This window comes from Anoplophora glabripennis, unplaced genomic scaffold (genome assembly GCF_000390285.2).
Source record: "Anoplophora glabripennis isolate ALB-LARVAE unplaced genomic scaffold, Agla_2.0 scaffold90, whole genome shotgun sequence".
Taxonomy (NCBI): Eukaryota; Metazoa; Arthropoda; class Insecta; order Coleoptera; family Cerambycidae; genus Anoplophora; species Anoplophora glabripennis.
Window position 1 is genome coordinate 843,399 of NW_019416260.1, and position 26,957 is coordinate 870,355.

Consider the following 26,957-nt stretch of genomic DNA (forward strand, 5'->3'; position numbering starts at 1 on the left):
TATGCATATACAGTATGTCCTGATACTCCCAGAACAGCAAGATATTTAGATTAATAGTTAGTTTTAGGTAAAGTTCAGACATACTTCCGAAAATACAAAAATACATTACATTAACCCCCCCAAACCCCCTACAAGGTTCCCCCAAACCCCCCGCAAGGTTCCCCCAAACCCCCCGCAAGGTTCCCCCCATTTTTTTAAATTACACGTTATGGCTTGTGATACGACATTTGAAACGTAATTTCATTCTCTTTACAGTAATCTGGACAATTTTAGAAAACAAAAACTTTTGCGACACAGTGTATAAGATTATTAATTAAGCAAATACGATAAGGACCATATTTTCCTATTAATTATATTATTTTATATATTTGGATGATTCTTTTTAGAAACATTTGGTATTACTCTGTTGAAATTTCTTAAGGCCGTCACTTTATTGTAAAAAAAAATTGAAGTCGACCAAATAGCCTATAACATTTGCTGTAAAACGACTGTTTCATGATTTACAGCTGCCTTTCTTATCGAATGAGAAATATCAAGTAGGTACTTATTTGTACAATTCGTCACCAAAGTTCTAATACAGTCATACAAAACAGTTTGTAGTACAGCACGTTAATCTATTTTTTCACGAAATAGAACGCCAAATCAACAAAATAATCTTATCTTGCGAGATAAAACATTAACGTATCTCTTATTGGTTCACCTAGTTTAGTATGAGACAGGTGCCTGGCGCGTAGTTGGCGAATTGCGGCAAAAAATCCAACATTTTCGAAAATTTCAAGCTGTGACTTAGACCAGTGCCAATATGACTAGTATAGAGACAGTTGGGACTATCGTCATTAAGATACTTAAAGTGGTAAGTTAGAAAATAGCAAATATTTAGGAAAAAAAATGCGCTGGGCTAGATAAGATATTATCAGTTTGCCGATGGATCGTACTGTCTTTGTTCGAACAGGGCGGTTACCGATCTGTCACGATGTTTGTACTGCGCGATTAATACAATATGCACATTAATCTTAGTTTTAACTATTGTCAGATACCTATATTACAGTAACCTTTTAATGTTATTCGTTACCATCTGCTACAAAAATGTTAAAGACCTAAACTCATTATTTTCTTTGCTATCACAAAAACTGACATATTTTATTCAATTTCCCTCATTGATTTGCGTTATAAAGTTTGATAAATCGGCCATCGACTTCTTGTAAAAGAAAAGGAATTTGACAACGTTTTGGTTCGAATGAAAATTTTTCGAAGATCATAAACCCTATAGGATACGATACCAAAGAAACGGAAATTTCAGTTCTCCAAAATGACTATCATAGCTTTATAATTATCAGGAAATAAACAAATTGAAAGGAGGTGCAGTTGATGACCCAAAAATTACTCTGAGCAAAATAATTAACTTTTAAAGCTGGCGACGTTAAAAACGGATGCGATATTAAATAATGATATAATTTGGAAGTGGAATTTCAAAAATATATAAAATTCATATTTAGGTATCTTTCCAGTATTTACTTTATTTACTTAAGGCTCATATTGGTTTTTTATCATGGATAAAATAGATCATAAATTCGATATGGATTCTTTTTCATGATAAACTGACAGGATATTGTAAAATTATCGCAATTACTGTGGACGTACTTAGTGAGTAATAATACTATTAATCATCTCTTTGCCAACTTCGTTTGAAATGTGGATGAGACATAATATTTATTAGGGGTAATACTGGGTCTATTTTTAGAGCTGATCCTTAAGAACGGGACACATTAGAATCCCGATACAAAAATAAAAAATAAAGAGTGAAATCCAAAACGCATCCAATCGAGGCACTGTTTCAAATATTTTAATATGTCCAGGTCTTATTCAGAAAACATCGTTTCACTTCTTTATGGCAAGTAGATAAACTAGTCAGAAATATTAAAGGATTAAAAAAATCATAAATTTTTAACTAATTTTCAAAAAATTGTAACTTGGCAAAAAATGGTCGTAAAGTAATAAAAAAATACAAATTCAAGCTTGAAAGTTCTAGGTTCAGGATCTGAAAGTCGAAAATTGTTATCCTTTAACAGACTTTTAGCTAAAGTGACAATTTCAATAATTCAGATCATAATAAAGAAAAATGGCAGTGGTTTGAACTCCTGAGGGTTGCTTTAAGATATTTTGAAGTTAAAAAAAAACGAGAATATCTTTATAGCCATCAGGTTGGATCTGTTTTGAGGTGGATGTGAGAGGGAGCAAGCAAATCTTCTCTGGATTACCCTCAGTACAATTCATATAATAAAAGTGTAGATCCCTAGATCTGGGCGAGGTCCGGAACATTTTCAAAATTGCAAAAATGTTTAAAAAAATTTTTTTATTTATATCTTGAAATCTATGCATTTTGGAAGAATATTGAAGAGGAAAAAAGTTTTAGAATTGAATTTTGCACAATATACTGCAAGTTAAAAATTTTTAAATTTATTGCCGATGTTTTTTTTTATTATTTTAATTGCTCCGAGGGCATTCTAATTTTGGTAAAAAAAAAACTATAGAGTATAATAAAACTGTTTTTTCAAGGTGGTCAACAATAAAAATTTTTGACTTTCTGATCCTGAAATTAGAAACATCAAGCTTCAATTTGAGTTATTTTGTATTGCTGTGCGATCATTTTTCTCCAAGTTACAGCCTTTTGAAAATCACCTAAAAATTTAGGATTCCTTTTTTCCTTTAATTTTCGTGACTAGTGTATAAACTTAAATGCCACAGTGGCCACCGCGTAGCCCTGATCTAAGACTCATTTGTTTTTGTAGATCCCTTTTACAGACAAGAACACGACACAGAAAAAATATCACTCGCATCTAGTGATTATTTATTAGATCTTTAACGTCCTGAAATTAAAATAACTTTTATTTATAATAAATTAATATTTAATATTCCACACTGTGTAGACCGTGCAGTAGGTGTACAACGATAACAAATGAAAAATATCTAGAGCTATTCTATGATAACTTATCGCAAAGTAAATACAGTTAATATTTTTATTTAGAAACTCGAATAGTCTCCGTATCAAAATCAACAGGTTATTAAATAAAGACAAATGAAGTATGGCATCTTCTGGAAATATAAATTGACCCTATTAACCTCTTTTAACCCCGTTTTTATTCATTTTAACACGAACTACGTATGAATACATTCATTAGCTGGTGTCAAACGAATCCTATCCGTTCTATGTAACATATTTTCTAAGATTTTGGTGCGCCGTCTCCCTAGTGAATTTTCATAATAAAAAAATTTAATTATTTATATTTAATTACCATCGCGCAGCAGTGAAAAACGGCGTGGGATTAGTGCATATTTACTATGCAGTTTGGAATTTGTTTTAGTCCGTCCGTAACCAAATCATAGCTATTCACCGCCTTTTTTATTTATCAAACGTAATTTGTTTACGTGTGGACAAAATTTTCGCATTACTCCTTGTGTTTTTTAAAATATTATAAAGGTTTAGATCAGATGGTAAAAACAGCACTCGCAATGCTATCTACTGAAAAATCAGTGATGCGAGCAATACCAAACTTTAAAGAAAAAGTAATCGAAAAGTTTATTTCGGACAAAAGCAGAAAAATTAACCTTCAATTTTTAAAAAATAATGTTGAGCAATCCTCCATATTTCAATAGTACTAAAAAACTACACAATTACATTTAATTTATTTCAATACTTTGCACCTAAATTTTCCGCCCTTCCTGGTATAGAAGTCAAAGGCCGCCACTGCTACTAAACAACATTTAAGTCTGTAGCAGCCAATATGACCTACAATGGACAAAATTGTATATAACACTGCACTGAGTTAACACCTCAAATAAATTATATCTTACGAACATATCGTTACCCGAATTTTAAAGATAAGGTTGTTACATATTTACAAGCACAATTTTTTATCTATACTAAGTGTGGTTCGTTGTATTTAGACTCCACAAAAATTGTGTCAAGTCCAAGGCTATAAATCAAAACTATAATTATTGCTATTTTATTCACAACTACTTTTGTTTCTATTACGATTTTCTCGAAGTGATTGTAATTGAAATTAGTTTTGTATCTAAGTCAAACATAGAAATACCAAAGTAAACAGATAATTGTGGCTTATTCCAGATTGTACCAACATCACTATGTATCTTCTTCAGCAAATTCGAGTACGAAAATGACCTCGGATCGGGCGGGGCCGAGCGGGACTATCGCTCTTTACCCAGGCCATATCTGTAAGTCCGTACGCCTAGTACAGACAGTGTTAATCACATGCAATGTGAAGCATATTTTACTCAGTCTTGAAGAATCTTCTGTTCCATTCAAAGTGTCCTGGAGTTATGTGGTGCTCTTATGAACATAGAGATGGTTACTCTGTACTTAATTAAACAATTTCCACGTTTGTCATATTTTCTTCCATATAAAAGATATAAGTAAAATCCTCAGTGTAACACATAGTGGACCTTCAAGCTAACTCATCAACAAAGTTACTCTACAATTCTTCCGTTACTTTAATTGTCCTTAAGTCATAATTTACTGTGCTATCTGTTCAAATTACCTAATATATTATCAATCTTCAAATATGAACTAATTTATTCTTGTCTGACACCAATTAATGCTATATCCCTTTTTCAGGTTCTGAACATCATCATCCTGATCCTGTACAGAACCGGTTTTCAAGGCTATTTCCTTGGAGTGGGAGGAACATGGAATTTGAACGAAGAAAAGAACCCCGACGTCGAAATCGTAGCTTCGGGAGTCTTTGTTGGATACATCATATACACGCTAGTAGCTCTGATAGCTTTGTGCTTCGCTAGCGGGGACCACAAAACGTGAGTACAATTCCTTCTTTCAACGCATCTCAAATGTGTATTTTAATATTGGCCGGGGCTATAACCAGAAGAGTAGTTGTTTCCCGCAATAATATAATTATCTTTATTCATTTTTAGTACCTTCACCGACATTTTGATGAACATAATTGGCGTCTTCATGTGGGTCGCAGTAGGCGCTACAGCTCTGCACTACTGGCATGGGTACCTCTTTGAACACAAGTACCAGATGGTAGACTCTGAGAGAGAGGTAAAGAAACGTGTTTTGGTTGCTTTGTTATTTTTTTGTCCCGTTGCTAAGAAAGCGTTTGAAGCAAAGAATGTCAAAACATTATTTTCTGGTCAGTTTTGATTAATAAAATTTTATAACGGTGTGTAATGTCAAACGAGTTAGGTAAAATTGGAATCATTGTTTGAGTTTGAACGCGATATTTTTGTGTACATATTTTTGCTGAACACTGTAGATTAGGGTGGCCCAAAAAAAAACGAATATTTCTGTTCGTGTCTCTTATGAAAATATGTTAGTTTATCATGTTTTAAGAGCCCCCTCAAAAAATCAGCTCAAAAAAAATTTTTTTTAAGGTCGTTCAAGATTTTTAAAAATTTCTAAAATCGTCAAAAATTGATTTTTTTTATTTTTTTCTCGTTATTTTATTATTTTCTGGGTTGAAAAAAATCTCGATTCTGAAAATTTCAAATCGATATTTTAATTTTTAAAGGTCGCTCATAATTATTTTAAGTTTCAAAGTAGTATGTACTTAAATTTTAAAAAAATTAAAAAATTATAAATATTTGATGACAAATTTTTTAAGTGTCTCGTGATTTATTTCTATTCTTTTGTTCATCAAATTCAATAAAAAAAATTATTAGTTCGTTGATATTTATTTTTAGAGGTCGCTCGAAAACATTTTAGGTACACTACTAAAAAAAAATTTAAAAAAAATTTAATTTTTGACGATTTTGAAAATTTTTAAAAATCTTGAGCGACCTCTAAATTTTTTGTGAACTGATTTTTTGAGGGGGCTCTTAAAACATGATAAACTAACACATTTTCACAAGAGATACGAAAAAAAATATTCGTTTTTATTGGGCCACCCTACTGTAGATAGTTAAGATATTATTTATATATCAATAATAAGACAGATGATCTTTAAAAAAAAACCTCTTAGTCACATTTATTTGATACTTGGTGCGCAGTCTCACACAAAGCTATTTGATAACACTATGTGTAAATAATAAATTTTTTCGAGATGTTGTCATTATCAGATAATATTTACATTAACTTTTATCAGCAGCAGGTACTGTCACAATAATCCTACCGCGGTTTTCAATAATCTTCTTTTCTGATAAAAAATTGTTTGAAAAAATAACAAATTTACAATACTTTAACCGTACATTTAAAAATAAACTTTTATACAAATAGCTGTTTGTATCCTAGATGAATACATACACGAAAAATGCCCTAAATAACATCCCTGAGGAACCCAACGAAACAAACGTTTAACTAAAACTGTTGCAAGTGTAATTAAACGTACGTTTCTTGTATACATGATGTATAAAATTATTTTATAAAGACTAAGTAAGCTTAAGATCTGTTCCCTGTGAAATAAATTTTCTTTTTTTTTTCCAGGTCGGTCTCGCTATGGGTTCCCTGTGTATAATAAATGGGGCGGCGTATCTCATTGACTCCGTTTTAGGTATAATATTCCTGATCAAAACAAAATTGCAATAAATTCACCCAGTATTACAAATAAACCAGGATTGGTCCATATAGTTCGTTAAAATTTTTATTTATTTTTACTTTTGTAAATAAGACTTTATTTAGTCTTGGTCTACACATAACCAGCACTGTACTACATGACAGTTTTTTTTTTCTATCCAGTAATGATTATCGTTTTTTTATTAGTGTTAAATTCAGGGAATCCCACCTAAGAGGAGCTAAATAATTTGTTATTGCATAGCAATTGTTTTCAGTTAAAGCCTAACAAAGATTTTTTGGTACTGGAAGCGTTTTAGAATTATTATCATTTATACGGGGTGTACCAAAAAAGAAATGGTGTCAAAAACCGTTTTCTAACTGGAACAGCCAGTTTACTTTTACATATTTCAATGGTAATACTTTTACATATTTCAATGGTAATAACAATGGTGGCCAAGACCCTGGCAAACATATAGTTCTTAATATACACTTTTTTGGTACCTATGAATCCTTACTATTAGAGACTGTATCTTGCCTGGGGAATTTGACTGAAAATAACTGATACAATTATTAAGCTGCTCCTTTTTATTGCCAAATGCTGAGAATATGTTAATTATATTACAAAATGAACAAATAAAAGAACGGGAAATTACATATATCTCATACAGTTCTTGATTCGTGTCTTATATCATCTTTTTCCATTCACAAAAAAAAAAGAAAAAATCTTTAACTATATTATTTGTTATAAACGTAATTTTTAAGGAAAATGTATACTGTATGATTGTGTACAAATTTATAATAAAAAATGTAAACTTTTGTTAAACTCCTAATATACCCTTTGCATCCTTGGTTAATACATTAAGTATGTATAGGTACAGGGTGATTCACAAATGGTGGCCAAAAACGAAACCTCATTTTCTTTCGTGAATTTTAATGGGAGTCTTTCCTATAAAGTTTTTATCTAGTTTCGTTAAAAAGATACATGGTGTTAAACTTCAAAAAATATTTTCAATTTTTTTTTAATAATTTAAAAACTAGTAAATCAAATAATTTGAAATTGGGCACATAGGCATTGCAATGTCCAAAATCTGAGGGTTGGAGTCTACGGACTTGGAATTTTTTTTCAGCCAAGACATTGCATTGACCAGATAGTTTGTTTATTCAGCTTCAATTTCCTTTTTAATGTCGATACGACCATTTTTCATCTAAATATCGGACTTTTAATGGAAAAGGATACTTGTGTCTATTATCGATATCTCATCGACGAATGGTCGTACAGAGAATTGAAGGGCAGTTTCGAAAACTGGAATAAATTTCCTATAACAAGCTGCCGCAACTTTTCGGATTTTTTTTTCATCTTTTACACGAATTTTAAAAAACAGGGGAAAAAGGTAATTTATGTTTTTTTAGAAAATTGACGGCTAAATTAGAAATATTCACGAAATGACTAATGTTAAGTATGACTTTTACAGTTCGATACACCCAGAAAAACCCTGTGAAGTTTCATCTCGATCTAGTGAACCGTTCTTTGTTTCAAACTGTCAAAACTTTTGAAAAAAAATAAAGGGTCACGTTTTTTGAGTTTAAATACTTCATAATCATGATGAAAATGGAAAAGAAAATTTTTTTAGGTTTTTTCATATTTTTACCGCAAATAACGTTTAAATTGATGAAAAAAAAATTTAGAAATTTTTTTTCTGAGAAGACAGTGTGGTTTTGAAAAAAAACTGTTTTTAAGTGATTATAGATTTAGAAATTTGTCTCAAAAAAACGGTATGAATCGGGGTCGAAATCTGGTTTGGGCCATCAATTTTAATTTAATTAAAAGTTGATGAACAGGAGCATAGGACGAAAAAGTCGAATCGTACTGGAAACAATTGAATTTCGTTTTCTTCAATGCCCGGAGGGTTTTCCAAAAAAGCAAAAAAACTATTTTTTTCTGTCGCGCTATTTCTTATAATTGCATGATAACCGTAGTTCCTAAAAAATTTCGAGCGAAAGATCTAAAAACTAGAATCTTAGAGCTTCAAAATGCTTTCTTTAATTCCCGATACGACCATTTTTCACCTAAATACAGTCTGTCAAAAATCACGGAAAAATTTCCGAAATTCTTTTGACCCTTTAATTTTTTGCATTAGTGTGTACAGACTGTATTATTGACTTTATATATTTCATAAAACACAAACCTGGTATAAGTAACTACTTTAAATATGGCAACAATAACTTCTAACCAGTTTTTCTTACACAAAATTTCAATATTGCGCACTAAGATCATTCTGCAAGTTTAAAAATTATCAGTTTTCCTATATCGACAACATTCAGATTTTCATATTCTATAGTGAAGCAAATGTCGTTGATAGAGGTCAGGAATATCAAAAGTCCCAAACTGGAGCCTTGGGAGACACCCGAATTTGTCGAGTGCATTAAACAAAGTAGGTTATATCTTTATATACGAAGAAAAGAGGTTAACTAAAAGAGGACTAAAATCAAACCCTTTTTTCAAAAGAATTAAGTGGTTTATGCGGTCAACAGAATATTTCAAAGATATTGGGTGAAAACTATTAGATTACTTTGGCTGACTCTATTACTCTTCTATTACGCGGTTTTTATTGCCAGATTAAGAAGTAATTCAATTTCTTGAATCTTGAATAAAAGTTACAGAAATAGATTGGTTTTAATTAAAACCTAGTGTACAGTTTTCAAAGTTCATATGGTAGAATTTCAGTTTGGTGGAACTTCTTTCGTTGTACTTACTTTTAGTTATAAAGTTTGTCTTTCGGTTTCACATTTTTTGTTTCATTTTGGAAACTTATTTCCTTTTAAACATTTTCTTTAGCGTATCCAGAATCGAATAAATTGCAGCATAAAATTAAAATCCTTTGTGGTGCAACTGACTTTTGAGTCAATTTTCGAGTCCAAAATTAATCTGATCATGGAAAGGGAATAAGGTCGAGAAAATATAAAAAAACAATACAAACATTTATTAACCGTCTATCTAAAAATCCTTAAATATTCAAGGTCACAGGATTCTCTTGCTTCAGGACATCCTGGTAACGTTCCAACAAAGGAAACACTTCCTCTTCCAAAAACTCGGTAACTTGATCAGCGGCCCTTCCAGTATAAGTGGAAGGGTCCAAAAGACTATCAATTTCGCTCAAAATTGGAGAAAAATACGAATCACCTCTAACCCTATCCAAGAAGTCATTATCTTTCCCAAACTGCTTAACCTGAGCTCCCGCCTCTTGCGACAACACCCTGATTTTCTCGTGGCAAACCTGCCTGTCCCCTCCCTTCTTCACCATGGCCATGATGAGGTTCTCCGCGGACATAAACGGTAGTTCCTGGTTAATCCTCCTCTCTATCACCTTGGGGTACACCACCAATCCCTGGGTGATGTTCTCCAACACCAGCAAGGCGGCGTCTGCGCTCAGGAACGCTTCGGAAAGCGTCAGCCTTTTGTTAGCCGAGTCGTCTAAAGTTCGTTCCAGCCACTGCACCGAATGCGTGTTGACTGCGTTGGAGAAGAGGGCCATCAGATGGCGCGCTAGGGCGCAACAGCGTTCCGAACGCATCGGGTTACGCTTGTAGGGCATCGCCGAGCTGCCTATTTGGCTTTTTTCGAAGGGTTCCTCGATCTCCTTCATGTTGGCTAGGAGGCGGAGGTCGCTGCACATTTTGTGAATTGAAGAACCTGGAAACACCTCTCTATCATTTGCGATAGGCCCCTTACACAGTGTTTGTTAAATTGAGTGTTTCTTTTAACGTGACATGGAACTCAAACCCCCAACTTAAAAAACACCACGCATACCTAAGCTAGATTTACATACCCAGAGAAGACAAAGAACTGACGACCTCCACATCAACCTTCCTGGTGTAGGTCTGACCGGTGACCGGGTAAGTTTTCTGGAATCCCGACAGTTTAGCCACGAGCTGGTCTAAAGCTCTGACTTTGGCGCCATCCTCAAAGAGCTGCATGAAGGAGGCCTGCGTTCCTGTGGTCCCCTTGGCCCCCCTGAAACGGAGGTCCTCCCTAGCCCTGCGAAGGGCTCTTTCGTCCATGAGGAAGTCGTACAGCCAAAGGGTCGCCCTTTTGCCGACCGTGGTCAGTTGGGCGGGTTGCAGATGAGTGAAGCCAAGGGTGGGTAGTGACCTAGTGCAAGGCACAGTATAGCAAATTGTACACAAGGTGTCTTGATGGTATGAATACGTTCATCTTCCTTTTAGGTTTTATGAAACATGGGAAGCTTGTGGTATAATCTTGGTTATGGGAACAATTCTGCGGCCGTATGGAGGAAGGTAAGGAGAGGTGATGATCAGGTGCGTCATTCAAATGGATCGATAATTCACAGATAGCAAATCGTACAAAAATTGTCTTGATGGTATGAATATGTTTAATTTCCCTTATACAGATAGCAAATCGTACAAAAATTCGTGGTATGAATGACTCATAGGTCTATTCTTGGTTATGGGTTTGCGTCCATACGGACGAAGGTAAGGAGGGTCAAATGTATGACTGATAAAATAGACATACTCTGTGAGAGATATAATCACATCTACGACAGTTAGTAGCTGTTTAAAATAATTTTCTCCTGCAAATATGTATTTTCTTGAATACAACTCCACGACACTCAAAAAATAAATACTACATAAACACTTTACAAAACATTAAAACCTTTATAGGTTTTGTAAACTTTTTCAGTATTACTCAAACGACTAGCGAGCTTTAGATGATTCAATGACTGTTATTTAAGTTTTTCGTCGAGCAATTAAATAGATATGAAGCGCATCTAAACCAAATAATACTTACTTGTATTGCTCAGAGAAGTGTGTCATATTCCGTATCACAGCGGCTACCCTAGGTAACAGCAAGTCCAGTCCATCCTTGAGAACGATGAGGTCGGTGTTGTCGCCAACGAAACAGGAAGTAGCGCCCAAGTGGATTATAGGGGCTGCTGTGGGGCACTGTTTTGCAAAAACGTGGACGTGTGCCATGACGTCGTGCCTGGTGAGGCGTTCTTCGGCAGCTGCCTCGTCGAAGTTGATGTTGTGGACATTAGCTTCCATTTCCTTGATCTGGGCGTCGGTAATGTCCAGGCCAAGTTCCTGAAAAAAAAAAAACAAAATGAAGTATGTCGGTCTCTTAGATTTGACATATCCAGGTTGACTAATACTTATAAATAGTTTCTTTAGATTCCAGACTAAATTTTACGAGATATAGAAATAATTGCTTCAACCAGCAAGAATTTAGTATTTGTTATTAAAAATTCCAAAGAACTGACGAATGAGCATTTTAAAAAAATATATTGGTAGCAGCAAGCACGCATACATAATCCAGAATTATAACCAACACCTTAAACGCATTATGATATATAAATTTATTATTAATTACATAGTTATGTAATTAAACAACAATAACACGGAATGCCGCAAGCATTCCAAGGCCTACTGTGCAATTAATGCTTAAAATATGCGAAGACCAAATGAGAATACTGCCGGTGGACAAACGTTCGTCATCAGATGTTATACAGAGCTAAATGAAGATTAAGTCGGCCTTAATAAGTACTTTGAGCCTTCAAGAGACAAAAATATGTTGCAATTACTCTATTATCAGGTGAAGTAAGTAGCCACCACGCTGACCGGATCTGAATCCTTTCACTCTTACTAATTATTTCCCATTTATGAAAATAGTTCGGCAACCCTCGAAATTACACACCAATCAAGTGAACAATGCCAAAACTATTCGGATTAGACGTGACCTATCCTTTTAGACGGAACAGTGTCACTGCCAATTGGGACAGACTGACACGCGTTCGGCACCGCGTGTCGACGTGCCGTATGGCAATTCCTTCCGTGGTAAATCGACAATAAATAAATAAAACGAATTAACACGAATTAGTGGCAATAGCGATTCGTCACCCGCGTTTCTCAAGCGCCTCGTCGACAGCCAGTGGCGCGCGATGAGATCTTGGATACGAGTAAACGCATGAAAATCACTATTAAGTCGAGTTAAAGTAACTGAAATTGTAATTATACTGAAGCCATCAACATAGAGAAGGTAACTAATATCTGAACAAGTATCATTGATAAAAAAGTTGAATAGCAAGGGCCCAAAGACAGATCCGTGTGGGACACCAGAAGTAGCTAACTAATCCACAGATCTGCGCCCTTTAAGTAGAACATACTGAAATCTTTTGGGCAATCCAAATAATTTTAACGAGGAATTCGACCCGATTTATTATACTTTGACAGTAATATGTCATGGTTAAATCTGTCCAATGACATACGTTTGCAATTGTTTATCAATAGACTAAACCATAAACTGTGTGACTATTAGCAGTCACAAAAAAAAGTAAAAAAAATAGATTCTTCACCCCCCTAAAGTGCACTGCAATAAAATTAGGTTATGTACGAATTCCGTTCCGACGAGTTCCATCTCTTCTTCGAGCCGCACGCCTCTGGCGGCGTCAAAAACAAATGAATACACGCCGTGGGTGGAGGGCAATAGGTTTAATTGTACAGGGGTTAATAGTATCAATTAAGCTATGACTCGTTCAGCCCATTCATTGCTTTGGCAGCCGACTAAGAAGAGCGTCCACTCGCGTGAGCGCCACGAAAGTGCGGAGGAGATTCCGTGTGTCGTGTCGGATTGCAGTTCTTCCAAAATAACCGTAAAAGTGGACAACGTCGACTCGCTGTACGAGGTGCCGAGGAAAGTGAAGATGTCCGCCGAGGTGGAGAACAGCAAAGATGAAGAGGTCAAAGTGCAGGCGGTGAAGAAGCCGCTGAGGAAGAAGATCTTGGGGTATTGGCCCGTTGGGATTAAGGTTTTGCAGTTGGTAGGTATTGTTTTTTTTATTCCTTCCCCATGATTGATGAAATGCTCTAGACTAGACTAGAAAACTAGAATATTATGTTGAAGATTTGGTCAGTTAAACTAAAATTTTAAATATTATTAATAGTTAAATTCATAAAATGTAGAAAATTTTTTCAATTTACTCTTCAAATCGACTTTGGCGATATTTGCTTAACAAATAGCGCCAAGACATACATATACAGGGTGTTCCATTAAAAAGAAGAAAAGTTTGGTTTATTTCGTCGAAATTGTTTTTTCTATGTTGCTTTAGTCACAAGAAAATTTTCGAAAGTACTCGTCTGTACCATTGTTTTCTAGACAGAAAGTTAAAAAAGATAAGGGTGGTCGAATTTTATGTTCAAAAATGTAGTTTTAAGGAAAAACGTTAATGAAATGGAACATCAATGATTTTACAACATTGAAATGTATAGTGTGCCCCCAGATCGTCAATAACCATAAGCATCTACAAGAAAATTTTAAGTAAAAATTTTGGCAATTTCGGAAATGATTCTGTATGACCAAAAGTGACTTACAACATAATTTTCTAAACAAATAACCTTGCCAGAAGCAAAAAAAAATCTGTGTAAGTAAAATGTTTTTTTTATCAAAGGGTATCAAAAAATTGTATTGAGAAAAGTTATTTACAATAAAAAGTTGTGTCCATCTGAAGATAATCGGCTTACTTTGATATTTCTCGTGTTGATAAATTACTGAACTGCAAAATTAGAATCAATTGTCAAAAAACTTGGGACATTAACATACGTTTTAATTATAAACAAGTAATATTTTTTCCCGACTTCTTTCACAAAAAAAATACACCCGATGGAAAAATTTAAAAAATCAAAGTAGGCGGTTTGCTTTCAAATTCTTGAATATAGTTATTTCCGTATTTTAATTCTGAACAATTTTTCTTAATGCAATTTTTAGAAATTAAAAAAAAATGCATTTTACCTATACAAAAAGTATTTTTTGTTTGTTCCAAGCATACTCAATTTTTCATATATAAAAGAAGATTATAGATTGTTTTTTAACCAAGCAGATGTTTCCCAAAATGTGAAATTTCACCTAAAAAAATTTTCTGTTATTAATGTTAATGGTTAAGACGATCTAACGACACCCAGTACATGTTAAATGTGCAAAAGAATTTATAAGTTCCTTAATTAGCATAATGTAATATTGAGTTAATATTCCTAATGATTTTTTTAAATTTTTGTGGGTTTCAACAAAAGAATTTTTGAACGGATATGGGTTTCTTTGATAAAATCAGAAATAAAAAAGTTTTACTTTTTTCAACTCCATCCATTGACATTGTACATTGTTTTAAATATCCCAAGAATGTTAGAAATGAAATTTATTTGTTTTTAATTTTTTTTTGTCTGTGTTTCCCATTATAATGATAGATATAGAAAAAAACTTGAACATAAAAAAATCTATTAAATAGAACGCAAATGTATCAAAGTAAATTGACTTTTTTTATATATGTATTATGGAGAGTGTTAAAGTTTGTAAAAAAAAAAAGAATTAAACAAAAAAAACAGCGGAAGCGATTTTTTCTTGTTCAAAAACGTATAACATATAACTTGCTTGAATTTTTGATATAAGTAAGTTAGTTTGAGGAACATATAACAATAAGTAATTTTTTCAACCCCCGGTAAAAATCAAGAAAACATAAACGGGGTAAGAGTTAAAAAAAAGTTTCTTATGAAAGTTGTAGAGCATAAAATTCTACATATAAATGGTCTATTGACTTTATCTTGTACTATTAAAAATGAACAGAGTTAAGGAGACTAGAAGTTAAAGGATGATTTAAAAAATTTAAAAAATCATACCACGCAGAAAAATTAATGAATTTTATAATTTTTTTAAATCTACTCTAAAAAATGTAACCTATCCTTTCAGAGAAAGCGATATATTGTTTTATTTTTATTTCCCAAAGCGAATGTAAAAGAAAATTTCGAAAGCAACTTTTCATTATTTTAAATAATTAAGTGAATGGAATAGAAAAAAATTGTTTTAGTGTTAAATCATAAAAATTGACGATTAAAAAATTGAAATTGTTAAAATTTTCTTATTAAAATTTAATATATATATACCTATATTCCTCCTGAAAAGAAAGTTTAAATTTTTTAGAGTAGATTGAAAAAAAATACAAAATTAATTCATTTTTCTGCTTATAATTTTCAGTTCAGTTCTTTTGTTGGTTTTTAGAGGCCGCTAAGGCCGCTTCATTGCAATAAATTTAATAACTATGTACTATACAGTACCTTTTCATTACCATTATTCCTTCTTTTAGACATTATGAGAATCAATGCTACATATTTTTTCATTATTCAATTGAAGCAATAAAAAGAATGTTTGTTTTTGCAATTTAAAATGTAGAACTTTTTAAATACGAGTAGAATTGTGGCAACGAAATTTCCGATGACATTGAATATCCGCGCAATTTTCACAAAAAAAAAAAATAAAAAAAGCTGATAATGTTTATATTTTCATCGACATTTAACGCACAAAACAAAGAAAGTGGTCTGTTGTTTTGATCAGACCCTGTTATTGTTATTTTGTAATAGTAATTTCAGTCATTTGAGCCACCTACTCTACCGATGTAACAGCACTAGCACTAAACAGGGTGTTTCATAATGATGTGCAAATATTTTAAGGAGAGTAAATTTAGGGGAGTACTTCCAATACATTTTTTCAATTTGAACCCCCCTTGAGAAAATATTCAAATCTCAAAATGACTGAAAAAATTGGCTTTCATTTTTTTTATTAAATTTTTAGTTATTTGCTTAACTTTTCCTATTGATAAAAAAATAATTTTTGCAAAAATCATGGTAAAAATGACGATCGTTTTTGGTAACTTATACTAATTATGTGTAGGTACCTAATTAGCAAAGAAAAATAATTAATTTTATTGCTCGTAAACCATTAAGTATACGAAAAAATGGGAATAGTAAAAAGTTTCTAAATGAAATGCAGTATTAAAAGCTATTTTTTTGTTGGAATTGGCTAACGTAGAAAAAAGTTGTGAGGGGTGCTAATTTGTTTATTTCAAAGACATAAACCAGAAAAAAAAGACTACCAAAAATACCATTTAAGTAATTGTTAATGTATATCAAAATTCAAATTTCTACGTTTAACCGTTTTCGTGATAAAAATAAAAGCTAATTTTTTCGGCCATTTTGACATTTGAATATTTTCTCAGAGGGGGCTCAAATAAAAAAAAATATATAGGAAGTACCCCCCTTAAAATTACTTTCTAAACTCCCCTTAAAATATTTGCATCATTATGAAACACCCTGTATAATCGTTGCTAGATCTAGTTCTTTGTGAGTCAATGGTAATGATTTTATTGATAAATAGAGGAATCTGAGGATAGTACTTTACAATTTATTCAGCAATTCAAATTATATACAAGACCTCCACTCTTTGATTTATAGTCTTAACGTTTAGTATACTGGAAGTACTTCAAGGATCTAATACAAGCCCCCATCCATTCTCGCACATGTTAATGTTCTAGCACTTCGTGCTACTGCCACCTGACCAACCTTACCGTTCTTGTCTCTATCTTCGTTTCAGCTCGTTTGTGCAGTTTGTATGGGTCTCATCTATGAACCTCTGACCAGAACGATTTTTACAAGAATTCTCATGCACCACATTGGCGTGATGTACACCTCCTACACCGGTTACATGGTCATCAACTGCGTCTTACTCGTGAGCAAAGCTCTGGGCGACAAAATACCCTACAGGACGGTGGCTCTCTTTGCCATCATTGGATCTGCTTTGTTCTTAATAACAGGTAGGTCGAAACTATTTTTTTTTAACGCACAATATTAAAAAGTTGAGGTTACACATTATCGCATATGATGCACAATTTTTGTCTAAACACAAGCTTATTCTATTCAATTTTTAGTAAAATTGACCTCTCGAAAGTCCATGCAAAAATAAAAAAAAAATGTGTAGCATACATTACTAGTTTTATGTACAGGATGTTCAATAATTCCTAGAAAAATTTAACCGGGTGATCCGGTAGAGTAAAATAATAGTAGTATGGATTTGTTTGTAAATGTCAATTGATACAGCTTGTCAAAGTTCAATTTTTTAATTGAATTTTTTAACTTAGTTGCTCCAGCATCATATCAGGCACATGCACTACGTAGAGTTTTTTTGTGCTAATTAGAGAAAAGTTTCCTTACGCGCCGCTAGAGGGCAGTTTACCTACAATCGGAATAATATGTTTGCCATAACGTAATAAGCAATAACAATAAGTCACTAGGTCAAAAAAATGTAAAATAAACATAAAGGCGGACCTTAGGGTTCTAATAGCGGGTCAGCCCCCGCAGAGCCTTGCCCGAGAACAGCGAGGGCAGGTCAAAGATTCCTAGCTGCAACTAAGAAAGTGATCGGCTAAACAGGCCACGATACAACAACCAAAAAAACAATCGTACTTTAAATAAACATAACCTTAAACGATTTAACTGATATTCATCCATCCACCCACCAGCCTAACTTGAGCGTATTTTGGGAGCTTCATCTCGTACGATTAGCGATGATTACTGACATTTTAAATTTTAAATGAAATACAAGACCATTTCTGGACTCAATATCACTAAACCGTTTGACAATAAAAAAAATTTTGCATCATTCCATCTTTCAAATTCAAATTATGCATTTTTATTTATTCATTTTTTTCAGGCATGCTGCTAATCGTCGATACAAACGACTTTATAAGAGACGCGACTAGACCCGAACGAGATTACTCCGATTATGACGAGAGCTCCCTAAAAACTCTGTTCAAAATCTCGGCTGGATTCGCTTTCCTAAACGCCCTTCTCTTTGCTGCCGACGCAGCTGTTACCTTCAAACTTCAAGATGACTTCTAACGATATGATTCTATCAGTTCACAACGAATAAAATCATCTGGAGCATACAAAACCTAGAATATATGCGGGTATACCGCAAGGATCAAACTTGGGCCTGTTTATATTTTCGTAACTATGAATTCGAGTCACGACTCTTGTACGACAAAAATTTTGCATCATATTTAACTTTAGTTTAGTTTTTTTTAATGAATTTTACGTAAATTTTACACCATTTACTTTGTTTTTAGGGGTCGTTTTGGCCGTAGACAAGGTAAAGATCTCGAAAGATAACTTTTTCGATCCCAACGTGCACTTAGGCATTATGATGACAATATCCATATTGTTTTGTTTTTTCAACGTCTTGATTTTCTTCGTAGATGCCGTATTAATGATGTTCGTAAGAAAAGAAAGTTTTTAAACGTCACTGTAGAAATGTGTGGTTCATTATTTTGTATATGTTTTACAGAACATTCCTCACCTTATTATAAAAGTTATGTGTGACGCAAGGTTCAATATTTGGCCCATTTACAATGTTAAGATTTTCAATGACTTAAGATTTAAGTTATTTTATAACTTTCGTACAAATATAACACTTTTTTAATTAATATCTACATAGTTAGGAGGTGTACCAAAGCAAGCATTATTTATATGTTATAGTGATTTAGTATTATTATTACTGTTTTTGTGAACAAATGACATTTATCGAAATCCGTCCATTAGTTAAGATATTTGTAATATAATAGAAATTTTGACATTTCTTAATACATATCACTTTTAGAAATAATTACTTATAGTAGCTTTATAGTTTTTACTTTATAAGTTTTATAAAATAAGGTTAATAAAAGCATAATTTTTGTTAAATTGTGTTATTTCCAATTTAACCTTAAAATACCTAGTAAATTTGTGGTCCCAATGTTTATTAAAGTTAGTTTGTACAAACTTGTTTAATATTTAATTCTAAAAAGAAGAAAATATTCCTTTCTAGGGTTACAAAATAGACTGTAAAAAATCAACTGCGATTTTGGGGCAAAATCCCTATTGTCAACCTTGAAATATGTATAAATTTGAATTTCTACAGCTACAGAACAAAGTCCCTAGACAGCGCCACAGGTAAATGTAACGAATAATATAATGAAATAAAAGTGTCAAGGTCACATCACTGTCAACCTGATACGAAAAATTTGACTGAAAATGACAGTTCTCGTCCCAGATGGACAATAACACTTTCTATTTTAATCGTTTCATAACACAAAAGACAGGGAAAATCCTAAGACCAACAGAATTAGTAAGCAACGAAATCCCCTTTCTTCATATCAATCTAAACAACCACAAATTCCAGGTTTGCTGTTTAGTTTGTTTCGCATTAGCTGTTACAATATTCTTCATACGTTTACATTTCATAACAAAAGTGATACTAATGGTAGTATCAACCACGTTCCTTCTTGTTACACTGGTGGATACCATCGGCTGGATCCAGTCGAGGCCAATGGGCCACAGGACCTGGATAGTCTTCTCAGTAACAGCTTTCCACATGTTTTGCCTCTGTGGAGGATTTTTGTTGTTTCTAAGGAGAGTTACGAACCAGACACTGTTACTAGTTACTTGTGTAATGAATTTCGTTACTGGATATGTGTATATTTTAGACTGTCTTCTGATTGTTTTGTGAGTACACCACATCGTTTAATCTCGGTTAAAAAATCGTTCTATTCCAGACAATACATTAAATGGATTCATAGAAACGACACAAGAGTAGTGCCTATAAATGTGCAAGTAGATAAAGCCGTTTCTGCTTGCCTAAGTAAGTATAGCTCTCAGTTAGGGATGCTGGTTACAAATTAAGCTTTGAGCATATATTTTCCATTCTAGTCCACCAAGAATGGGAATACGTATCGACAAATGCATTAAGGATGCGAAGTACCTTAAGGCCTAGACCCCAAGTGGTGCCTACGTATTCTTATGGGGGCACATTTGCAGTTAGCAAAGACTTTCCTCCTTTGCCCACTCCCGATCCACTTAGGTAACAAAGCAACTAGAATGAAATTTACGTTTATTGATCATTAAAATATATGTGTCATCGTTTTAGAGAGTTTAGTCCAAGGAAACGGATGTATAGTACTTTGGTTAATCCTTATCCGATTCTAGAAGGATCAGGTAAGGTTGTGGTAGCTCAAAACCTAGGGATCCTATTAAAAAGATGTGTTAACTAGGTGACTTCATCAGAAAGTACCAAAAGACTCCTCCAAAAGAAAATGAAACAAATCCATTCTTAGTTGCTAAGGATCAGTCATCAAGGAAGTTCCCCTATTCGAGGATAAGGTAAGTTGAGAGAAACCATCTAACAAGCTCACATCGAATCGCAGTAACTTGGCCTCATACAAACAAACCCAGCGAGACTGTAACCTGTAAATCATCTGTCACCTTTCACCTTATGTTCATAACCGCTTGTCAACCTGTCTGAACACAATGGTCAAAATTTTTCGTTTAATCCAAATTATCAACAAGTAAGACTAAGAATACGCTGCAGTGCTGGGTAAGTCCCATTAAGTATGCGTGCCGTCGGCACCTTGCTCCGTCCGTAGAATCACTCAAATTGCTTTTTTCCCAGATCACAGTCGTGTGGTGAAGGAACTGCCTCGACCCAGGTAACCGAACTGAACAAAATACGGGAAGAGGACACAGATGTGGAAGAGAAGAACGACACTTTCGACCAAAACCAAGTGTCGAAAGAAATGATCGTGGCATATTGCCAGCCTGAGGGTGGCAATCCGTGAGTTCAAATTTTCCAAATACATATTCTTTGATTTGGACATTGTGGTCATCAATGGTTTCCTTTTAGAGCCATATCCATGCAGGATAGCGTCTTTCACCAATATTATCAACAGCCGTGTCTGAAATGTGGAAGGACCCATTATCAACAACAAACGACCATCAATGGTACTCTTTGTTGTCCACCAGTGGTGTGCAGCGCGACCAAGAGCGGGAACGGTGAGTAAAAAGTTATCAAGTTACTTAGATTTGGGACCTTTACCATCTTGTGATCAATGTAAAGTACTGTCCTTAGTTTTTTATGTTTTTTTTTCAGTGCCTCCAATGCAAATCATCCAGATTCCATGTAATGGGATCCAGAATTGCCCAGGAGTTCAAAGTATGTAAATAGTTAGTCTGGATAAGTTGGAAGATCATAGGGACATGTTAGACAATGACGGTTTGATAAAAAAAATAAAATCTGACACATTTTTCAGGAAGAACACAGCAAATGATGCGTCCTTGTTGCAACATCAACTGTCCAAACGCTCAGAGTAAGTGTTAAAGGATTTTCATATTGTACAAGGTTTCTTACGTCTTAAATTAAATAGTAACTGACTAGTAACATATTCCGGATTTCGGTCTGACTAAAACTAACGCTTCTAGCTTCAGACAAAGGCACCTACGTAGGAAATAGCAATTCGTCTATCAAGAGAAACGGCTTGCAACCAGGTTAGTCCAGTTGTACCGATGAACCGAATTCAAAACCATTTCCGTGCTTTCTTAATAAAACGCCTTTGCAGAGTACTCTCCGACGAGGAGGTTCGGTTTGGAAGCGCAGGATTGCTCTCCCTGCGGCAGGCGCTACAAGCCCCAAACCTGCGCGGAAGAACCTGGGATCACATATTGCGAGAAGGACTGTCCACGCCCAAGCAAGTTTGCGGAGCCGCAGCAATTCGTCGCGCCCTACAATTGCTGTTGCCCACCACCACCACCTACCGCAGCCGCCGAAACATCTACAGAGGTACTAAATATATGGTGCAGTCCTCTCAACGGTCAAATTTTCTAAAAATTCTTACAGTGCTCGTTTGTTAAAATGAATATGTAGTTCTAAGTCCGGAACTGTTGCTCGCAGACGCAAGCTAACATCAGTCAGTTCTTAATGTTTCATATTTATAACGTGTTTTTGTTGTTCTGTACCATAGGAGGTTTGAAACGAAAATAAAGTTCCTAAAAAATTGATTTCTGATAAACGCATTGCTGTAGTTGCTCTAGTTAAGGAGTTATTTAATTTAATTGATTTAGGAAATTTTTCTAAAAGGAGTTGGTTCGGTGAAAAGAGTAGCAATTCTTCATTGTGATCAAACAGTCCTATTTTAAAATTCTAAGAACTTCGAAAAGAGGAGTTCGATAAAATAGTTCTGCATTGTGCTCGAATAGATTACTAATTCATGCAAATCGCACTGCTGTAGTTGCGGAGATTAACAAATTTAAGGAGATTTTAAGTATCCCGAAAACGGGAGTTCTGGTGAAAATAGTAGCAGTTCTGCCTCGAGCTCGCATAGCTCTATTATTTCATACTTTCATGCAAACCGCGTTGCTGTAGTTGCTCTAGTCGTGGAGGTATTTAATTTAACCAATTTAAGCAGATTTTAAATATTCCGAAAATGGGAGTTCCGGTGAAAATATTGGTGGCACTGTATTGTGACCGGATTGTTCTATATTTCATGCAAACTGCGTCGCTCTAATAGCTTTAGTTATGGAGATATTTAAATTAAGTAATTTAAAGAAACTTTAATTCTTTCGAAAACGGAAGTTCTGTCGAAAATAGTAGTAGTTCTGTATTGTCCTTTATGTAAACAGCGCAGCTTTAGCTATTTTTGTACATAATTAGAACAAAACGATACTAAAAAGATCAATTGCCTACTCGAAGGAGATACTACAAAAGAAGAACTATTTTCACCAGAACTCCCTTTTTCGAAGTTGCTAAGCTAATTAAATTCCGTAACTCCATAACTGGAACAGCTAGATGTGCATAAGGTGGTATATGTATTGAAGCACAATGCAGAACTGCTATTATTTTCACCAGAACTTCATTTTTCAAAGTTGCTAAAAGTTACTTCAGCTAAATTCCATAATTCCATAACTGGAACAGCTAGATGTACATGAAATGGTAGATGTATTCAAGCAAAATGCAAAACTGCTACGATTTTCACCAGAACTCCCTTTTTTGAAGTTGCTAAAAGTTACTTAAGCTGATTAAATTCCATAACTCCATAACTGGAACAACTATATGTGCATGAAATGGTAGATTTATTCAAGCAATATGCAGAAATGCTATTTTCACCAGAACTCCTTTTTTCGAAATTCCTAAAATCTACTCCAATTAAATTCGACGTCTCCATACTTAAAGCAGCTACAGCATAATGGTTTGCATAAAATAGTAAAAGTACAATTTAGAACTGCTATTTTCCCCAGAACAAAAAAAACATATATATCGTAGATGGGGGGAGGGAAGTCTGCGTGCAGTTAGCTCCCTACATTTTCAAACCGAATTTTCTCTAAATTTTTTAAACTGGAACACTTTCCCCAACATTTTTATTTTTTGATCTGAAAGCACGCGGTTTGGTTTGTTGAAGTTTTCAGATGAAATGTAAGGGGGAAGCACCCAGGCATTAGTTTTTCGATATTTACAATAGCTAATTCAAAAAAAATGAACAATGGGGAGGTTCACAGACAAAATATATGTTTGTTCGTGAGAAGTGTGTTCCTTAACGTTTCTTTTTTTCAGCAAGAAGAACGGAAGAATAGCGAAGTAATGGCGGTACAGGAAATGACAGACAAAAACGTGCAAATAATACGATCAACCGGCGAATACAACCCCCAGACTTCGGAGACGAGGATAATCACCGCTTCCTACATGAAGAAACTCTTGGAGGGCAACTGCGACCCACAGTTAGTAGTGAGATATATAAAGATTACGTCATATGTCATATCTTAACTGTCATTACTAATTCACACCTACCGACACTACACATCGCACTGGCGAAGAGTGACCTGTTTGTAATATTAAAGCATGTCTAATACCGCACTAGGCGGAATATACTTTTTTAGCTAGTGATACTGTGTAAAACGACTAACNACTTTCTCTAAATTTTTTAAACCCAACATTTTTATTTTTTGATCTGAAAGCACGCGGTTTGGTTTGTTGAAGATTTCAGATGAAATGCTAGGGGGAATTGATTTCTGATGAACGCATTAGGTTTTCGATATTTACAATAGCTAATTCAAAAAAATGAACAATGGGGAGGTTCACAGACGAAATATATGTTTGTTCGTTAGAAGTGTGTTCCTTAACGTTTCTTTTTTTCAGCAAGAAGAACGGAAGAATAGCGAAGTAATGGCGGTACAGGAAATGACAGACAAAAACGTGCAAATAATACGATCAACCGGCGAATACAACCCCCAGACTTCGGAGACGAGGATAATCACCGCTTCCTACATGAAGAAACTCTTGGAGGGCAACTGCGACCCACAGTTAGTAGTGAGATATATAAAGATTACGTCATATGTCATATCTTAACTGTCATTACTACTTCACACCTACCGACACTACGCATCGAACTGGCGAAGAGTGACCTGTTTGTAATTTTAAAGCATGTCTAATACCGCACTAGGCGGAATATACTTTTTTAGTTAGTGATACTGTGTAAAACGACTACTCACGAAATATCTGCACCGACTGGCATTGAATTATACCAAAGCCAAAGCCATCAAATATAGACCGATTTCAAATTTATTAATTCTCGTCAGTATGCCATAGGTGAAACGAACGATTCTGCTTTTCGGTCTATCTGCATAAATAATTTGAATATATATGAGACATAACCTACAGTGTAGGAAAGTACCGATAGTCTATCAGAAGTTACGTGAGAGCGATAAAGTAAGCCAAGAAATCCATGTGATGGACAAGGATGGCTATAATGAAGGCGTCTAATAGTCACCGCCCATTTCGCCCTTCCACAAATAAGAAGTGGATCTTATTTGTGGAAAGGCGTTTGTAAATAAGTGTGAAATATTTTAAGGGGTGGTTGTCGAAGTTATATTGTGAAAAAAAGTTCACATAAACGTAGGTCGAAATATGCTTCGTTTTCGAGATACAGTGTTTAAATTTTAATTTTTATTTATTTTTATTAATTATTTCAAAGAGTTTTAAAGACATCGACTCGAAATTTGAAACACGCTTTGGAGGGATGAATGGGCATTTTTTGAGGTGATCCGAATATTTCTACTTGCACCAGTGGCGTTCGTGCGAGAATGCCACAACCTTTTTTAATAAAAATAAATGGTACGCCACTGACTTTTTCCCGTTTTGATATTTTTTTAGAAATCCGCCATCAATTCTGAATGAAATTGGTCTTTTCAATTTTTTTTCTCTAGGGTAATGTACTGTATAATACTATAATTAAATAATATAATTTGCAGGTGCACTGGCAAAAAATCTTCCCAAGAATCAAGCAGGTAAGACATCACATGTTAAAACAAAATGCGCCAAAAATGAGTGTAAAACGGTGTCTTTTTAATAAGTCTCCCAAGCAAGCACAACAAATGTTATTCAATTAAAATCGAGCTGAAGAAACCGTAAAAAGAATTTAATTTTTTGCGTACAATTCCAGTTTTCCGATTAACTTTTTCTAATACCAACTCATTTTTGGAACACCTGGCCTAGACAGTAGCACGTTTTCTTAGCTTGGTTTACCAGCTTCCGTAGTACTTAGTCGTCAATCATTGTCAACATTTTCTGGGCTGGCTGACAAATCGTCGGTTTTGTCTTCAAACCACGCACCAGAAGGCCACGAACCAAAGATTTATTCTCCCAATTGAAGTTTCTTCTGAAGAAGAGAGCGAATGCCTCTCGAATCGTCAATAAATCTAAACCACCAGACTAGAAATTGTTTGACCAGTATGCTTTTTTGACACAACACAAATTTTTGTGAAAACGATTGCGCAGTGTATTGTCAGAATCGTTAGAAACCATTTTATTTTTCAAGTGCCGACTCTTTGAGATGATAACATTGTGTCAAATATTATACGATTATTTAAAATACCATGATTTTCCGAGTTATTATACAGTAGCCCATTTACCCTGTCGACGCCACTTACAGACATCTAATGTACTGCCTTGATCTGATCGTGTTGTTCTCGGGCTAGACTCTGTGAGGGCGGACTGGCCGTTAGAACCTCTTGATCTGACTGAATCCTCAGTGAGGCTTTTTGCATATCACCATTGAAAAACAAAGAAGTGCAAGTCTATAAATGGCGTGACCAATTACTTAGACCGTGGCATATCGACCCGAAAAATAGTGTTTTAAATAACTTGCCTAACACTGCCTCGACAAAATAATAATGGTTTTACATCTTTCTATGCAAATCTCGCTTAAATTTGTGTAGTTTCTGAGTGTACACTGGCTTACATGCGTCAACCCTCAAAGGGGACACTAGTGCGAATCCGCACCACCGTTTTGTTTTAACAGCAGACATTTCTCCTGAGAAATCCTCGGTTCCTGCTACCTGTAGCAGCTGCCTGGATAATTTGTTCTATAGCCCAAACAGTTCAGCAGTACCACAGCTGACCTCAGTCTGTTATTGTCGGCCAAACTAGAGAGTCTCAAAAGTCCGATCGGTGCGAATTCGCACTAGTGTGACTTTAGTGTCGGCAAAAGTGTGGCTGAATTTATATCATATAATCTTGAAATAAAGTGGAATGAAATGCAAATTTCCGATATTTTTCACCTCATTTTACGGTTCGAATAAACTAAATCATTATTTATTTACTCTTTGTTAATAATTTTAAAATCGATATTATTTTATGAATTAGGGTATTTTTTTCTTAAAGATATAGACTTTGAATTTCAAAATCCTTTCTTTACTTTTTCACTAGCCACTATTTATAAAAAAAATATGACTTCAAAAG

At 34.4% G+C, this 26,957-nt stretch overlaps 3 protein-coding genes across 4 annotated transcripts in view; 2 read left to right on the top strand and 1 right to left on the bottom strand.

Annotated features, from left to right (window-relative positions):
• The first annotated feature begins 684 nt into the window (after positions 1-684).
• Positions 685-7,165, top strand: LOC108917983 (protein snakeskin). The gene is made up of 4 exons (XM_018724815.1): positions 685-853; positions 4,634-4,830; positions 4,948-5,077; positions 6,458-7,165. Exons 1-4 carry the CDS (start codon positions 803-805, stop codon positions 6,557-6,559), a joined length of 480 nt encoding a protein of 159 aa, XP_018580331.1. The 5' UTR covers positions 685-802; the 3' UTR covers positions 6,560-7,165.
• A 2,327-nt stretch (positions 7,166-9,492) lies between these two features.
• LOC108918000 (adenylosuccinate lyase) overlaps positions 9,493-26,957 on the bottom strand; it is a 30,060-nt gene continuing 12,595 nt past the window's right edge. The window contains exons 2-4 of the mRNA XM_018724837.1: positions 11,334-11,629; positions 10,354-10,676; positions 9,493-10,217 (exon numbers count right to left, since the gene is read on the bottom strand). Coding sequence (XP_018580353.1) covers positions 9,532-10,217; positions 10,354-10,676; positions 11,334-11,629 — 1,305 coding nt within the window. The 3' untranslated portion in view covers positions 9,493-9,531. The remainder of the gene's footprint in view (positions 10,218-10,353; positions 10,677-11,333; positions 11,630-26,957) is intronic.
• On the top strand, positions 13,090-18,957 carry LOC108918002. Of its 2 annotated transcripts, none has more exons than XM_018724840.2 (3): positions 13,090-13,362; positions 16,956-17,175; positions 18,487-18,957. In XM_018724840.2, exons 1-3 carry the CDS (start codon positions 13,246-13,248, stop codon positions 18,654-18,656), a joined length of 507 nt encoding a protein of 168 aa, XP_018580356.1. In that variant the 5' UTR covers positions 13,090-13,245; the 3' UTR covers positions 18,657-18,957. The 2 variants fall into 2 exon arrangements, with proteins under 2 accessions (XP_018580356.1, XP_018580355.1); XM_018724839.1 differs by having other exon boundaries at positions 18,072-18,578.

Bases quoted from the DNA above. Each gene is read 5' to 3' on its own strand.
- LOC108917983 (XM_018724815.1), top strand. From the start codon at position 803: ATGACTAGTATAGAGACAGTTGGGACTATCGTCATTAAGATACTTAAA. The intron at 854-4,633 runs GTAAGTTAGAAA...TCCCTTTTTCAG, and splicing joins TCATTAAGATACTTAAAGTG to GTTCTGAACATCATCATCCT. The intron at 5,078-6,457 runs GTAAAGAAACGT...TTTTTTTTCCAG, and splicing joins TGGTAGACTCTGAGAGAGAG to GTCGGTCTCGCTATGGGTTC.
- LOC108918002 (XM_018724839.1), top strand. From the start codon at position 13,246: ATGTCCGCCGAGGTGGAGAACAGCAAAGATGAAGAGGTCAAAGTGCAG. The intron at 13,363-16,955 runs GTAGGTATTGTT...TCTTCGTTTCAG, and splicing joins GGATTAAGGTTTTGCAGTTG to CTCGTTTGTGCAGTTTGTAT. The intron at 17,176-18,071 runs GTAGGTCGAAAC...CATTTTTTTCAG, and splicing joins TGCTTTGTTCTTAATAACAG to GCATGCTGCTAATCGTCGAT.